Here is a 16,825-nt window from a genome sequence, read left to right as displayed (position 1 = left end):
CTTTGTTAAAAAACCATGTTTTTACTTGGCGTCGAAATGCAGTCAATGATGGCGCCAGTTGGGACTCCAAGGGGAGGGTATTCCACAGTTGGGGGTGCCACCACAGAGGAAGCCCTCTCCCTTGTCCCAACATAGCATATATGTTGCATTGGTGGGATGCGGAGAAGGGCTCCTCCAACAGATCTCAAGTCTCGGGCAGGCATATATAAGGAGAGGCACTCTCTCAAGTATCAAGGCTAACAGTCATGCAGGCTTACTTTGTAGGGCTGGGTGATTTAACAGCCCCTGGGCTGAAAAGGAGGAGAGGGACGAGGAGGCGGCGGCGGCAGTGGTCTCAGGCGTGGTGGAGGGGCTACGAGAAAGTTGCGGGGGTCATGGATGAGTTTACTTATTGTTATCCATGTGCCACTGTCCCTGTGCATGGTGCTTTACAAGGTGCAAGTGAACAACCCTGGGAATTAGGGGAGGACAAACCAAAAGCCCATGCCCAGGTCAGAGGGCTAAGAAATTGAACGTGGTTATAGAACATGAACCGGTTCACACATATTACTAAGCAATTCCTGGGTTGTATAACTGAGGAATTGCATGTGAGCTATCTCCATTTTCAATTAACTCAGAATTGCCCCATTCCTGGGTTGTTTTGTGACATGCAAACCTGGAATCTCTGAATTATTTAGGGGTAAAACAGCCCACAGTTAACCTAACAACAACACCAGGGGTTGTTAATTTAAAACTGAAATGGTGCAAACCAGATCAATCTATTTGTCTGTCCCCCAAATACGTTGTGTTCAAAGTGGTTCACAGAATAGACAATTGAAACAATTATATGTTAAAATGTAACATTAACAATTCAGCGATTACAGTTGATTTAAACTATATCAAATGTTTAAATGAGTGTAAGCTATAACAGTAAGTCAGTTAAAATATCTATTACCTGTAATATCAGCATTCAACCAATAATATCAGGGAGTCAGGTAGAATGGAAAGAATGGAAAGATGTGTTTGAGAATGCGGTTGGGGATAAAAACACGTTTCTTGGAGTGAAAGTTCTGTAAAACTTTCTCAGGGTTCAGATTTGTTTCATTTTCAGAGTCTGTTTGAAACTATTATTGTACTGCAGCACCTCTTTTGATGAGATTCTCATCCTGTGTCTCTCCACTGATTATAGTCTAGCAGAGATGACTTCCGTCCCAAATATTGGGAGTAACTGCTTTTGCATAGCATTACCCTTTAGTCATTGCAAAATGTGCAACCTCTTAGGAATGTGTTGCAGGTTCCTCCGTGGGGTTTGTAAATCCAGGTTTGTGGCCGCTATTCCTGATGTGTAAGTTTTGTGGGTGGTCTGTGGAAATTGGGTTTCTTGTGGTAACCCGTCTCCTGCATGCAAACCACAACTACACGTGTGCCTTTGGCATATGCAATAACTACTCCAAGGACTGACTGACTCACGAAATGAACGCTTTCTCCCTCTTTAGCAGATTGCTGCTATGGTTTGGCAAACAGCAGCTACTAGGCTGTAGTTTTCCGGTATTGTATATCGAAAGCTTTCATCCTGTTTTATTATTTTATTATTATTTATTTATATAGCACCATCAGTGTACATGGTGCTGTACAGAGTAAAACAATAAAATAGCAAAACCCTGCTGCATAGGCTTACATTCTAACAGAATCATAATAAAACAATAAGAAGGGGAAGAGAATGCACCAAACAGGCACAGGGTGGAGTAAAACTAACAGTGTAAAAGTCAGATCAAAATCAAGTTTTTAAAGCTTTAGAAAAAAGAAAAGTTTTTAGCTGTGCTTTAAAAACTGTGATTGAACTTGTAGTTCACAAATGTTCTGGAAGAGCATTCCAGGCGTAAGGGGCAGCGGAAGAAAACGGACGAAGCCGAGCAAAGGAAGTAGAGACCCTTGGGCAGGAAAGAAACATAGCGTCAGAGGAGCGAAGAGCACAAATGGGGCAATAGTGTGAGATGAGAAAGGAAAGATAGGAAGGAGCTAGACAGTGAAAAGCTTTGTAGGTTAACAGAAGAAGTTTATATTGGATTCTGAGGTGAACTGGAAGCCAATGAAGAGATTTCAGAAGTGGAGTAACATGGTCAGAGCGGCGAGCCAAGAAGATGATCTTAGCAGCAGAGTGGTGAACAGAAACCAACGAACTGATGTGAGAAGACGGAAGGCCAGTGAGAAGAGGGTTGCAGTAGTCCAACCGAGAAATAGCCAATGTATGAACAAGAGTCTTGGCAGAAGAGACAGACAAAAAAAAAAAAGCTGGGATTCTCCAATTTCAGCATCATGATTCTCCTGAAGTCAAGAAAACGTTCTCCGAACTTCCGTTTAGATCCCATGCACCATTTTAACAAAACGAAAAATGTCAACATTAGCGTTTTAGAACTTGCCCTGCACAAGATCCATCTAATCCAGTAATTTTGTTCCCAGTAGCGAACATAAGAAGTACCCTGAGGTTGGATCAGACCAAGGGTCCATCTAGTCCAGCACTCTGTCCACACAGTGGCCAACCACCCATCAGCCAGGGACCAACAAGGCAGGACATGGGGCAACAGCACCCTCCCACCCATGTTCCCCAGCAGCTGGTGCACACAAGCTCACTGCCTCGGATACTGGAGCTAGTGGTTGCCTAAATGCTTCTAGAAAGCTCTCAAGGAGGGCTGAAGGCAATGGCCTTTCCCTATTGCTTGTTCTCCGCATCCTGTATTTGCAGAGTTGCTCTCTCTAGGGAGGTCCCTTTCCTAGCTGGCATAGTTAAGAGCCCTTCCATGAGTTAGTTAAATCCTCTTTCTTTAAGCCCTCTATGCCAGGGGCCATTACTACCTCTTGTGATGGTAATAGATTCTGTAAACTAATCACGGGTTGGATCCAATCCTAGTTATGCGTACAGTAGAGGCTGACTAGTCCATTGATATCAGTGGGTCTAATCAAAGCATCACTAAATCTAATTCCAGTCCTGGGTGTTGTGTGGCAAAGGCAACATTTTTTATACCTTTCATAACAACCAAACACTTCTGCAATAGTTACTTTTATTTGTTTAAGTTTATAACCCATGTCATCTGGTAGACTGGGAAGGATATTTGAAATTTACAAAGCCAATATAAAATGTTCCATTAAAATTCAATTTAAATCCAGAGCATTCCATATGGCTCTCCCTTGGCAGAGGGAGAGATGGAAAACAAGGCCCACCCATCAACCCCTTTGGAGAATACCAGCTGCCTTTGATCCCTCCTCTCCCAGAAAAAAGTTTCTACTCAAGCTGGCCATCATAATAACGTTGTGATTTTAGGCATCGATGCCTATGTGTACCCTTTTGGCAGGGTAAAAGTGCTTTTAATAATATGCTAAGCATTCATAATTGACCATACTAGCACTGCATGCCTGTGCCTCTGAACTGAATTAGGCCAGAATTGATGTGTCTACTAACAGGATACCCCGGAGAAGAGGCCGATGCTAGGGAAAGTGGAAGGCAAAAGGAAGAGGGGCCGACCAAGGGCAAGATGGATGGATGATATTCTGGAGGTGACAGACTTGACCTTGGGGGAGCTACGGGTGGCGACAGCCAACAGAAAGCTCTGGCGTGGGCTGGTCCATGAAGTCACGAAGAGTCGGAAGCAACTGAACGAATAAACAACAAAACTAATATTTGTGAGAAATACTCATGGTTTTGATGGGTTTCCAAGGAGAAGCATTCACAGTTGAGGATAGGATGACCCCCACAAAAGTCTCTTGAATAATGGCTCTGCAATTAGGCAGAGGGAGTTGCCTGCCTGAGATACGGATGTCAGAGAAAACGGGGGGGCTCGGGTGTGATAAGTTTTCCTAGGCTCAGCCCCCCTGGACTTGGTTTCGGTTCCCCCAACAGGCTCTGCAGTGAGTCTGGCCAGTTTGCAGTTTTTTGAGAATTTTGTGCTCTTTGAGGGAGGTTCTGCAATTTGTGCACATTTCTGACCAATGTGCCAAAATGGCAGAGCCTTTTGCCCCAATGTGCAAAACCATTACCAGAGTTCAGGAAACAGCCTGTAACTTGGCTCGCAAGTCATACATACCACGGAATTCTATTGTTAATTTGTTATTGTGATATTTTAACTGTCACTGGGAGAGGTGCTTGTGGGATTTTCTGCCACAGGCTTCAAAATATAACCTGATGGGCCTTGAGTACAGTGTGCCTTCACTTGGGAGTGGTCTGGCTGCCATTTGTGAACCGCACAGGGAGCTTCAGCTATTGGACGGTATAAAAATGCAATAAACAAATAAATTTTCTGCTCTGACTCAAGCAGCAATACATCTTGGGCCCTGCTCTGTTTATGCATCCTTGCATACATGGTGCTAGTGAGTGATTTTTCTGACCAAATGGAGGGTGCTCAGTCTGTTCTGGATGATCTTGCGCTCCTCTTGAGGGAGCAGGTTCATATCTTGGGGGTTCTGCAGCCATCTCTGTCACTTGAGGCTCCAGTGGCCCCAGTGGCATGGAGTGCCTTTGACCAGCTTTGTCTGGTAGCCCGGCTATGCCTCTGTCTGGTCGAGGATAACCTGGCTTCAGTAATCTATGCCCTGGTAATCTCCGAGTTAGATTACTGCAACTCACTCTACATGAGGCTGCCCTTGAAGACTGTTCAGAAGCTTCCGTTTGTGCAAAATGTGGCAGCCAGATTAATAACTGGGACCAGAAGGTCTGAGCTTATAAAACCAAGTCTTGCCTGTTTGCATTGGCTGCCTGTATGTTTCTGAGCCCAATTCAAGGTGCTGGTTTTGACCTATAAAACCTTGAAACCTCAAGACCTTACGGAATAACTCTCCCGACATGTACCAACACAGACCCTATGTTCAACATCTGGGGCCTTCCTCCGAGTGCTTCCTCCAAGAGAGGCTCGGAAGGTGGCAACAAAGAAGAGAGTCTTCTTAGTGGTGGCCCCGATTATGGAATGAGCTCTCTGCTGAGGCCTGCTTGGCGCCAGCACTATTATCTTTTTGGTGTCAGGTTAGGACTGCCCTCTACTCCCAGGCATTTAATGGCATACGATGGGGCATTTATTTCAGCTGTCTTGAACACATATTTTATTGAAATTGCTCCTTGAAATCGTTTTTAGATGTTTAACTTGTTTTAAATTTTGTACCTTTAATTTTTTGATGATGTTTTACTCTCATGTAATGTTTGTATGATGTTGTGGTTTGTAATTTTTGTGAGTTGTTGTGAACCGCCCAGAGAGCTTTGGCTATTGGGCAATTCAGAAACTAACTAAATAAATGATAATACATGATTTGTTAGAGAGCAGCCTTACCCATTCTTGAGTAATGATTTTATGTCGCATAATATTTGCTGCCATTCTTTCCCCCCAAACTATCTGCTATTCCAAGTAATCTATTTATCTCATGGGCATTAAGGATACTGTTTTTTTTTAATGTTTGTTGTTTATTCGTTCAGTCGCTTCCGACTCTTGGTGACTTCATGGACCAGCCCACGCCAGAGCTTTCTGTCGGCTGTCACCACCCCTAGCTTCCCCAAGGTCAAGTCTGTCACCTCCAGAATATCATCCATCCATCTTTCCCTTGGTCGGCCCCTCTTCCTTTTGCCTTCCACTTTCCCTAGCATCAGCATCTTCTCCAGGGTGTCCTGTCTTCTCATTATGTGGCCAAAGTACTTCAGTTTTGCTTTTAATACCACTCCCTCAAGTGAGCAGTCTGGCTTTATTTCCTGGAGTATGGACTGGTTTGATCTTCTTGCCGTCCAAGGCACTCTCAGAATTTTCCTCCAACACCACAGTTCAAAAGCATCTATCTTCCTTCGCTCCGCTTTCTTTATGGTCCAGCTCTCGCAGCCATAGGTTACTACGGGGAATACCATTGCTTTAACTATGCGGACCTTTGTTGTCAGTGTGGTGTCTCTGCTCTTAACTATTTTATCGAGATTTGTCATTGCTCTCCTCCCAAGCAGTAAACGTCTTCTGATTTCCTGGCTGCAGTCAGCATCTGCAGTAATCTTTGCGCCCAGAAATACAAAGTCTGTCACTGCCTCCACGTTTTCTCCCTCTATTTGCCAGTTATCAATCAAGCTGGTTGCCATAATCTTGGTTTGTGGTTATATTGCCTTCCCAGCATTTCTGCCCGTTGGTATTTGGGTGATAGCTGACTTTGTATAGAGTGGAGGATTTCCCTTTGAGGGAGAGAACCTTCCCTTCCTGTCCTCTGGAACATGATGTCCTTCTTGCAACTTAGCAGGCCGTCCCTGAATGCTATGAAAGCAACCTTCATTTACTTCTGAGTGGGTCTTTCAAGTACATATAGCTGTTGGTGGAATTATTTTCCTTAACCTAATAAAAAATGCTTCGTATTTCTTGGCAAGTAATTGTAAAGCCTGAAAAAAACACAGAAGCTCTGTCCAATAGTCCCAAGATTTTGGGGAGCTTAATTTGCATTACTTTTAGGAAATCGCAGGTCATGAAATCCCCCAGGATCTGAAAAAAATATTACTTGGACATGTAAAAGAGCCAGTGGGGTGTAGTGGTTAAAGTGTCGGACTGGGAGTCGGGAGGTCCGGGTTCTATTACCCACTCGGCCATGGAAACCCACTGGGTGACTTTGGGCCAGTCACAGACTCTCAGCCCAACCTACCTCACAGGGTTGTTGTTGTGAGAATAAAGCGGAGCGGAGGATTATGTACGCCGCCTTGGGTTCCTTGGAGGAAAAAAGGTGGGATATAAATGCAATAATAAAAATAAATAAAATAAAAGATAAGAAGGAGCTGTAATAATTCTAGATCAGCTGTTAGAATGAGCAGTTCACTAGAAATAAATCAAGTAAGATGTTTAAGCAGATCAGTTATTTAATTGGAAGAACTCGTTCACAGCTATGTTCACACATCACTGCAAACCAAAATTTAAGAACCTGTACCATGGGTTACCATTATGTGTGAACCTGGTCATTGTTTGAGTTTCTTTTCCAATCCCGTGCATGTTCTATAAGAGTTCAGTTTAGGACCATCGTAACTACAGTATTTGGATATTTGATGAAGGTGCCGTTATGGAAAGAACTTTGCGAATACAATTGGGCTACCTTCTTTTGTACTTTTTCGTTGGATAAATTCAAACAACGAACTAATTTTGTAACTTACTATATGAGACTAGAAGAAAATTAAATGGTGATTTTGCTTAGGGGAAAGTGAGAATGATCTCATCTGATACAGTGAATAGAATGATAGCGAACTCGAGTTCAAATCTCCACTCTGCCCGGAAGCTCACGGGATGACCTTGGGCCAGTCACACTCTGAAGTCTAACAAACGTCGCAGGGCTTGTGTGAAGGTAAAATAACAAAAGAGGGAGCAAGGTGAGCCATGTATAACACCCTGAGCCCCTTGGGAAAATAAAAATATACGACATAATATTCCATTTAGCCTCACCGCAGAATTTGAATCAAGCCCTGGCTGAAGGAATAGTTGAGAAAATTGAATTGTGTGAACTGTAAGTGTTCAAAACCTGTGGTGACTGTGTTTAATGTTTTCCTGACTCCAGGTTGACCTTGACTGTGTCTTTGTGAATTCTGCTGCCTTCTGACTTGTTTGAGAAAACAGGTGTGCCCTTTGTTGAGGTGGATGGAGGTGTGTGGAACAGGAAGAGTTTGTAATTCAAGTACACACTTAGAATACTGTGTACAGTTCTGGTCACCACACCTAAGAGGGGATATTGTAGAGCTGTAAAAAGTGCAGAAAAGGGCGACTGAAGTGACTATGGGGCTGGACCATCTCCCCTAGGAGGGAAGGTTACATCAACTGGGATTGTTTAGCTTGGAGAAAAGGAGGCTAAGGGGAGACATGATAGAGGTGTACAAAATCATGCATGGTGTGGAGAATGTGGATAGGGAGACATTTTTCTCCCTCTCTCAAAATACTAGAACCCAATTGGGTCATCCCATGAAGCTGATTGGTGGGAGATCCAGGGCGAATAAAAGGAAGGACTTCTTCACACAGCGCATAGTTAAATGATGGAACTCACTACCCCAAGATGTAGTGTTGGCCACCAATTTGGATGGCTTTAAAGGGGGTTTGGATAAATTCAGGAGGCAAAGGCTAGCCGTGGCTACTAGCCCTGAGGGTGTGTGCTATCTCCAGTATTCGAGGCAGTTATCCTTGGTGCACCAGTTGCTGGGGAACATGGGCGGGAGGGTGCTGTTGCACCATGTCCTCTTTGTTCATCCCTGGCCAATAGCTGATTGGCCACTGTGTGAACAGAGTACTGGACTAGATGGATCTTCAGTCTGATCCAGCATCAGGGCTCTTCTGATGTCCTTCTGTAGAAATCCTAGGGGGGCTGTGAACAGAAGTGCTTAAAACACTTAACAAAAATTAATATTGCCGTGTCCTGAGGGGCATACTTTCAGCTACGTAGTCTAATATCTTTTATGATACCTACAGCATTGCTTTGCAGAGAGCTTCAGGACTTGAATATTCAGGCGTGGGTGTTTGCAAGGGAGAACAGGATCTCATTAAATCAGCCCAGAGTACTGTAAAGAGAAGCCAGGCACATCCCATTTTCAGAGGTGGAACTGAATGGGCCAGGTGGCTGTATTTGCATGTTCTTGATGAGTTGTCTTATTCCCCTGAAATGACAGCGTACACATTATGTATGAAAACTATATTTAAGCTGAAACATTTGGTTTTATATCTGCATGACTGCTGTATGCTGAGATCCATCAATGTCCACTTTGCTTACTAGCCAAACATTATTTGTGGTTTCCACCAGCCACTTCCACGCCCCCAAGTTCTCTGAGGGTGTACAGGGAGTCTGGAAGCAGAGTGGAGTCTGCTGTTCTTTTGCACTGCAGTTTGGAGAAAGTGAACGAAGCAGCAGGCCCCCGCCGTGCTGCTCAGAGGCAACTTCTGTTTCTGATCTTCTCCAAAGCGCAGAGCAAACAAGAGGACCAAGGAATAAAATATTTCTGTTCTGCTGGATAGAAAACCAGAAACATCTCCTTTGGCTGAGGAGTAGATTTGTGGAAACCTGGCCATGTACTTTTAAAACTGGGAATAGAAATCTGCACTCATTCACTGTGAATCTACCAAAAAAATCTTTTTTCTGCCCCTCGTTGTGTTCTACTAAAGCTGAATTTATTTTAATATATATTTCCCATCAGTCATATTCCTAGGGCTGCGATGGGGCTCAAACCTATGCTGCCCAGAGTCACTGCCAACACTCTAGCTCAGCCTTCCTCAACCTGGGGGGCTCCAGATGTGTTGGACTACAACTCCCAGCTCTGCTGGCTGGGGCATTCTGGGAGATGCAGTCTAACACATCTGGAGCACCCCAGGTTGAGGAAGGCTGCTTCTAGCTGCTGGCCCACATTGGCTCTTTTCCATGACCTTTTCCCTCTTTTTACATCTCTTCTCCTTCCCGTACATTACCACCGAAAACGTCCCAAACCTGCAAAAAGTTGCATAGAGCTGAGAAAAGCCTTCTCTTCTAGGAAATGTATACAATCCCTCCCCTCCATTTCCATCGAGCAACTTTATTTGCAGAGTTGAATTCCTTTCGATTCTGGGTTTGGGATTTATTCTCTCAGAATTTGAACTTTGTTGTTGCGGGAAGCTATTCCTAGCCTAGCCCATCTCCACCCATATTCTGCGGACAGCAGCAAACGCATTGTGATAGAAGTGCTTATTGGGCCAAGAATATGCTCAATAAAACATACCCAGATGCTTCATGCAAGAGAGCTGTTCGTCGTGGATACTGAAAATAGCACATGGGTATAAATGTTTCTAGACGGAATGTTAATTAAATTGCCGCATGCCAGCACAGTAGGTTTTAAGTCCAACTGCAGATTATTTTCCCGTGCCAGTCAAGTCTGAAGTTTGTTCTAGTCCGCTCTGTGGCAAAGATGGCAGTAGGTCTCAACGTGTAGAGTTGCCTTCTTTCAGAAAGATCCGCACCCTTGGGTTCCTTTTTAAATCAGTCCTCCTCCTGATCCTACCATCTCAGAGCATACGTTGGAGCGGGCCAGGAAAGCGTCACCCAACTGAGTAGCTTTCACTGCCTGTGTTTAGATGATCACAACAGGGGAAGAAGCTGTCGAACCTTCTCTTCCCACCCCTGCACGCAACTGCTGCTTGCATCATCCCCTACGAGGCAGCATGAGTTGGTGTGTTGTCCAAACTGGGGGCACGACAGGGGGGGCTTTATACCGACCCTACAACCTTTACTGCACTTTGTGGGTTTTCGAGTACAAAGCCGCCCCCGCCCCGCACCTGTGAGGGAAGAGAAAAGAAGGAAGGAGCGAGTCATAGAATAGTAGAGTTGGAAGGGGCCTACAAGGCTATCAAGTCCAACCCCCTGCTCAATGCAGGGATCCACCCTAAAGCATCCCTGACAGATGGTTGTCCAGCTGCCTCTTGAAGGCCTCTAATGTGGGAGAGCCCACCACCTCCCTAGGTGACTGGTTCCAACGTGCACTGCATCATGGGGGATTATGCAAACGGTAGCTACGCACAGAGGGAGAAGCAACTATGGGCATGTCGACACCAGGCGATATTCCGGGGATTGTCCCAGGATCGTCCCATATGGCGCACAGGGGATCCCGGGAGCAGGGAGGGATGATCCCTCTATTTCCCTGGGATATTGCCATACCCTTTTTTCTTGGTTTTTCCCGCAGTCTCAGGTTTGTCATCGTCCCGCGGGAGGTGTGGGCGGCTATCCCGGTTTCATCTGGGCTCCTTTCGAGTAAATGCAAGGAGCCGGGAACTAGGCACAGGCCACGGAGCTCTTCAAGTGCTCCGTGCCCGTCGGGGGTGGGGAGGCGAGCAGGGTCGGGGCTTTTTTTTAAACCCAACCTTAATTTTGCGCTGGAGTGCAGGTGCCCTCCGGGACCTGTCTTTTTTTTTTTAAGTTGGGTGGGACATCCTCCTTCCTCCCTGGAACGTTGTGCGCCGCGTGTGAATGCAGGGGGAGGAACTTGCGATCAGCATATTGAGAGATCCTTCCCCCTGCCTCCCAGAACGCTGGGAGGTGTAGACATGCCTTTAGGCTTCTTTCCCTGTCGTGATTGTCCGAACCCAGTTGCTGGTACAGAAGCATCCCAGCCAGTTTCTGTGCTATTTCCTCTCCACTTTCTCTTCCCCACCCAAAACCCTGTATTTGTGCATCAACACAACCTGGTGCTGAGTAATGAGGACACAAATGGTGCCAAAGATCTGCTTAAAAGCAAACTTAAAAGAATATAGCTTTGACCCAGGCAAAGGCACAAATCCAAGATGTAGTATTTTCTACTTGATACCGGTATATACCATGTTCACCAACTAGAAAGTTATGTGCATGTTTTAAACCTTTCCCTTCTTATGTCATCGTTCATTCCACAACAATTAGGGTGCCATATTTATTGATGATGCCATGTCCTAAGGACACTTGGCTCAGCAATACTACAAATGAGAAAGATCTTGGAATTGTTGTAGATCACAAGCTGAATATGAGCCAACAGTGCGATATGGCTGCAAGAAAGGCAAATGCTATTTTGGGCTGCATTAATAGAAGTATAGCTTCCAAATCACGTGAGGTACTGGTTCCTCTCTATTCGGCCCTGGTTAGGCCTCATCTAGAGTATTGCGTCCAGTTCTGGGCTCCACAATTCAAGAAGGACGCAGACAAGCTGGAGCGTGTTCAGAAGAGGGCAACGAGGATGATCAGAGGTCTAGAAACAAAGCCCTATGAAGAGAGACTGAAAGAACTGGGCATGTTTAGCCTGGAGAAGAGAAGATTGAGGGGAGACATGATAGCACTCTTCAAATACTTAAAAGGTTGTCACACAGAGGAGGGCCAGGATCTCTTCTCGATTCTCCCAGAGTGCAGGACACGGAATAACGGGCTCAAGTTAAAGGAAGCCAGATTCCGGCTGGACATCAGGAAAAACTTCCTGACTGTTAGAGCAGTGCGACAGTGGAATCAGCTACCTAGGGAGGTTGTGGGCTCTCCCACACTAGAGGCATTCAAGAGGCAGCTGGACAACCATCTGTCAGGGATGCTTTAGGGTGGATTCCTGCATTGAGCAGGGGGTTGGACTCGATGGCCTTGTAGGCCCCTTCCAACTCTGCTATTCTATGATTCTATGATCTGTAGGTGCCAAACTATAGCAAGGGTCAGACAACACTGGAGAACTCCAAAATAACCCAGTGGAAAAAAGTGACAAAGTCTCAAGGTGGTGGAAAAAACCACAGTTTTATTCCTCAAAGTAGCTCATTTGAGGAATAAAATTTGAAGGAATACAACTCTGTGTGTGTGTGTGTGTGTGTGTGTGTGTGTGTGTGTGTGTGTGTGTGTGTAGTTTTGAACATCTTGAGACTTTGGCTCAGTTCACACAACACATTAGTCAATGCTGGTGGGCGGTTCTTCTGGACAGATGGGGGGTGTTCAACCTGTTCTGGATGGGGTTGCACTCCCCCTGAAGGAGCAGGTTCGTAGCTTGGGGGTTCTCCTTGAACCATCTCTGTCACTTGAGGCCCAGGTGGCCTCGGTGGCACAGAGTGCCTTCTACCAACTCCGTTTGGTGGCCCAGCTACGCCCCTATCTGGACAGGGATAACCTAGCTTCAGTTGTCCATGCTCTGGTAGCCTCCAAATTAGATTACTGCAATGCCCTCTACGTGGGGCAGCCTTTGAAGATGGTTCGGAAGCTGCAGCTTGTGCAAAATGCAGCGGCCAGATTGATAACTGGAACCAGAAGGTTCGAACATATAACACCGTTTCTGGCCCGCTTACATTGGCTGCCTGTACGTTTCCGAGCCCAATTCAAGGTGCTGGTTTTAACCTATAAAGCCCTACACGGCTTGGGACTGCAATACCTGACGGAACGCCTCTCCTGACATGAACCTACCCGTACACTACGCTCAACATCGAAGGTTCTCCTCCGAGTGCCTACTCCGAGGGAAGCTCAGAGGATGGCGACAAGGGAGAGGGCCTTTTCAGTGGTGGCCCCCGGTCTGTGGAATGATCTCCCCAGTGAGGCTCGCCTGGCTCCAACAGTGTTATCTTTTCGGCGCCAAGTCAAGAGCTTTCTCCCAGGCATTTAACAACATATGCTCAGTTTGTTTGTTTTTTAATGGACCCCAGAACTGTTGTTGTTTAAAATGGATACTGTTTTATATTGTTGTTTTTTATATTTTTGATGGTTTAAAATTTTGTATACTTTTTAATGTCCACTGTTTTTAACTTTTGTAAACCGCCCAGAGAGCTTTGGCTATGGCGCGGTATATAAAAATGCAGTGTGAAAACTCAACGGTTGAATTTTGGGGGGCCCTCCCCATGCAACATGTTCTATCGCCACCATTGTGGGACTGTGGGCTACCGTGGAGTTGAGTAAAATCCATCGCAATGTGTGATGGACAGTTCCACCACCCTCTCTCCTCCCCTGGACCTTCCAATGGTATCCCATCAGCCAATAATAATAATAATAATAATAATAATAATGTATTTTTACCTGTCTCTCACTTCGGATTGAGGCGGGGAACGACATTAAATACAAAAATACTATAAAAAAACAGTAAAATACATAAAACTGATTAAAAACATATAAAAATCAATTATTAAAATAACAGCCAGACATCTTAAAATTCGGCTGGGTAGGCCTGCCAGAAGAGAACCATCTTTATAGCTTATTTAAATTCAGAAAAACTGTTAATCTCTCCTGGCAGGCCATTCCACAATCTGGGAGCGGATTGTTTTTGCTGCGAAAAAACAATCCTGGTTGCCCTCGCTCCTTTCGCTGCTATTGCCAGTGGGCAAAGTCAACGCAACACAATGGAAAACTCCACAGAGCCCGCCACACAACAGTTGTGCAGGAACTCTCCTCTGTAAAGCGTGGGTATTCTGCGTGGAGCGGTTTTTCCCCCAAAAATCTCCACCGTTGCGTGTTAGATACTTCCTATTCGAGAAGTGTTACTTCCTGCAATGTTATCAATTATTGTAAAATGTTACTAAACTTGTGAGGTCTATAACTATAACTGTTATAGTTGTTGTTAAATAGATCACACATAAATGTCAACAATGTTGCTACATAGACCAGCATAAATGATACAGTTGTTTTGGAGTTCTGATGGATTTTGTACATCTGTAAACCAATTAGCACAATTGCACTTGTGTACCTAGCTGCAGTTATCCATGCTCTGATAACCTCTCGTTTGGATTACTGCAGTGCGTTATACGTGGGGCTGCCTTTGAAAACGGTCTGGGAACTTCAGCTGGTACAAAACAGGGCACCCCGCCTACTAACAGGGACTAGCTGGCGAGATCATGTCACGCCAGTCCTTCTACAACTTCATTGGCTGCCAGTCCAGGTCCGGGCCCGATTCAGAGTGCTGGTACTAACATTCAAAGCCCTAAACGGTTTGGGGCCAGGTTATTTGAAGGAATGTCTCCTACTATATGTGCCTGCCTGGACCTTAAGATCATCCACAGGGGCCCTTCTCCGTGAGCCCCTGCCAAAGGAAGTGAGGCAGGTGACTACTCTGCTGTGGCACCCCGGCTGTGGAATGAGCTCCCCAGAGAGGTCCGCCTGGCGCCTACACTGTACTCCTTCCGTCGCCAGCTGAAGACCTTTTTATTCTCTCAGTATTTTAACACCTAATTTAACCTTGCTCTTTTAATTCCATATTTTAACCTATATCAGTTTTTGCTGTGTGGTTTTAATCCTGGTTGTGCTTTTTATATTGTATTTTGTATTTGTGTTTTAAATTTGTTGGTTGTTTTTATGCTCTTCACGGTTTTAATTTTTGTGAACCACCCAGAGAGCTTCGGCTATTGGGCGGTATAAAAATTGAAATAAATAAATAAATAAATAATTTCTATTAATTTGGCAACTAATCGACCTAGTACTATCTTGTAGGTCTCATACACCAGGAGTGTTTACATTGATGTTGTTTCTGGGGACCTTGTTCTTCTTGTTTTGTTTTTTCCCGTTGGGCCAGGCTGTAGCAAAACATTCCCAACAAGTATAACTGTAAAATGTGTTGCACTCTTAAATTTCTGGCACTGGAAAAACCCGGTTTGTAAGTATGGTTGCTCCCTCAGATCATGGCTATTCTTCGATCCAGCTCCTGCCCACTGCTTTCTGCTACCTTTTTCTGACTTGAGGCTTGTCATTCTGTGACATCCTACTGGTCTCCGAGTAGGTTAGACTTATAACCTTACAGCTCATTCTAGTTTCTACAGAGCAGGGCAGACCTTTGCGGGCCCTCAGGTCTAACCTGGTCTTGTACAAATACATTTCATGAGCCTCGTGTGGCGCAGAACGGTAAAGCAGCAGTTTCTGCAGCTGAAACTCTCCCCACGGCCTGAGTTCGATCCCAGCGGAAGCTGGTTTCAGGCAGCCGGCTCGGGTCGATTCAGCCTTCCATCCTCCCGAGATCAGTAAAATGAGTACCCAGCTAGCTGGGGGAAAGGTAATAACAGCCGGGGAAGGCAACGGCAAACCACCCCGCTATAAGAACTGCCAAGAAAACGTCAGCAAAAGCTGGAGTCCCTCCAAGAGTCAGTAATGACTCAGTGCTTGCACGAGAGGTTCATTTCCTTTCCTTTCAGGGCAGCCATGGTGGTACAGTTCACAGATGGTTGTTTTCCTGTACACATAATTATTCTCCTTGTGGCAGCCCCTCAAACTGAAGCTGCCTTATAGTGACTGTGCCCCTTGGCCTGTCTAGCTGAGTAGCTGCCTAATCCATCTGGCAGTGGCTCTCGAAGGTCCCAGGTAGAATTTTTCCCAGCCTGCTGCCCAAGTTCCTTTCAACGAGAGGTGCCAGGGATTGAACCTGAGTCCTTCTTCCTGTGAAGTATGTGCTCTGTCTTGAGGCCGACAGCCCTTCCCCGTAAATGTAACCTGGATCCTGCTTCTGAACGGCCCATTCCTGCTGGACGACCCAACCTGTGTGACGACCCAAAGGTTGTCACACAGACGGAGGGTCAGGATCTCTTCTCGATCCTCCCAGAGTGCAGGACACGGAATAACGGGCTGAAGTTAAAGGAAGCCAGATTCCAGCTGGACATCAGGAAAAACTTCCTGACTGTTAGAGCAGTACGACAATGGAACCAGTGACCTAGGGAGGTTGTGGGCTCTCCCACACTCGAGGCCTTCAAGAGGCAGCTGGACAAGCATCTGTCAGGGATGCTTTAGGGTGGATTCCTGCATTGAGCAGGGGGTTGGACTCGATGGCCTTGTAGGCCCCTTCCAACTCTGCTATTCTATGATTCTATGATTCTATGCTTGGGGCCAAATAACTAACATCTGTCGTCTTCCATTTCTGTTCAGGTTGGGGACCACAAATTCAGCGCCCACCGGATTGTCCTGGCAGCTTCCATCCCTTACTTCCACGCCATGTTCACAAATGACATGATGGAGTGCAAGCAAGATGAAATCGTCATGCAAGGGATGGATCCAAGGTAACCCCGAGGCTTTAGGAGTGTGCAGCAGGTCACCACCAGGTCAGGCGGGTTTTCCTCCCCGCTCCAGGCCGGTGCCTGATCCATGTGATGAGCTCTTCTGAACGAACAGCTTGCCCACGCGAAGCTATTCGTAGCGGCTTCCACGTGGAGGCTGTAACCTTTGCTGGCCCTCAGGGGTGCTGGGATGGTTCTGTTTCTCCGTCAAACCCAACTTACAAGGATCTGGAGAAAAAGGAAATACTGGATCCTGTTCCAGGCACTTGGGAGAGGGGAAGACAGTAATTAATAATAATAACAATTTATTTCTTACCCGCCTCTCCGGTTGGATCGAGGCAGGGAACAACAGCAAGCATAAAATACTGATTAGAAACATAGTATACACTGTTATTATTATTATTATTATTTAT

The 16,825-nt window shown here is 45.7% G+C and overlaps 1 protein-coding gene across 2 annotated transcripts in view; it reads left to right on the top strand.

Annotated features, from left to right (window-relative positions):
- KLHL18 (kelch like family member 18) overlaps positions 1 to 16,825 on the top strand; it is a 43,156-nt gene that overhangs the window by 1,417 nt on the left and 24,914 nt on the right. For both annotated transcript variants that reach the window (XM_063122552.1, XM_063122544.1), the window contains exon 2: positions 16,285 to 16,415. In XM_063122552.1, coding sequence (XP_062978622.1) covers positions 16,285 to 16,415 — 131 coding nt within the window. The remainder of the gene's footprint in view (positions 1 to 16,284; positions 16,416 to 16,825) is intronic.

This window comes from Elgaria multicarinata, chromosome 1 (assembly GCF_023053635.1).
Source record: "Elgaria multicarinata webbii isolate HBS135686 ecotype San Diego chromosome 1, rElgMul1.1.pri, whole genome shotgun sequence".
NCBI classification, from domain to species: Eukaryota; Metazoa; Chordata; class Lepidosauria; order Squamata; family Anguidae; genus Elgaria; species Elgaria multicarinata.
Note: the sequence above shows the minus strand (reverse complement) of the source record. Positions and strands in the feature narration are given on the sequence as shown.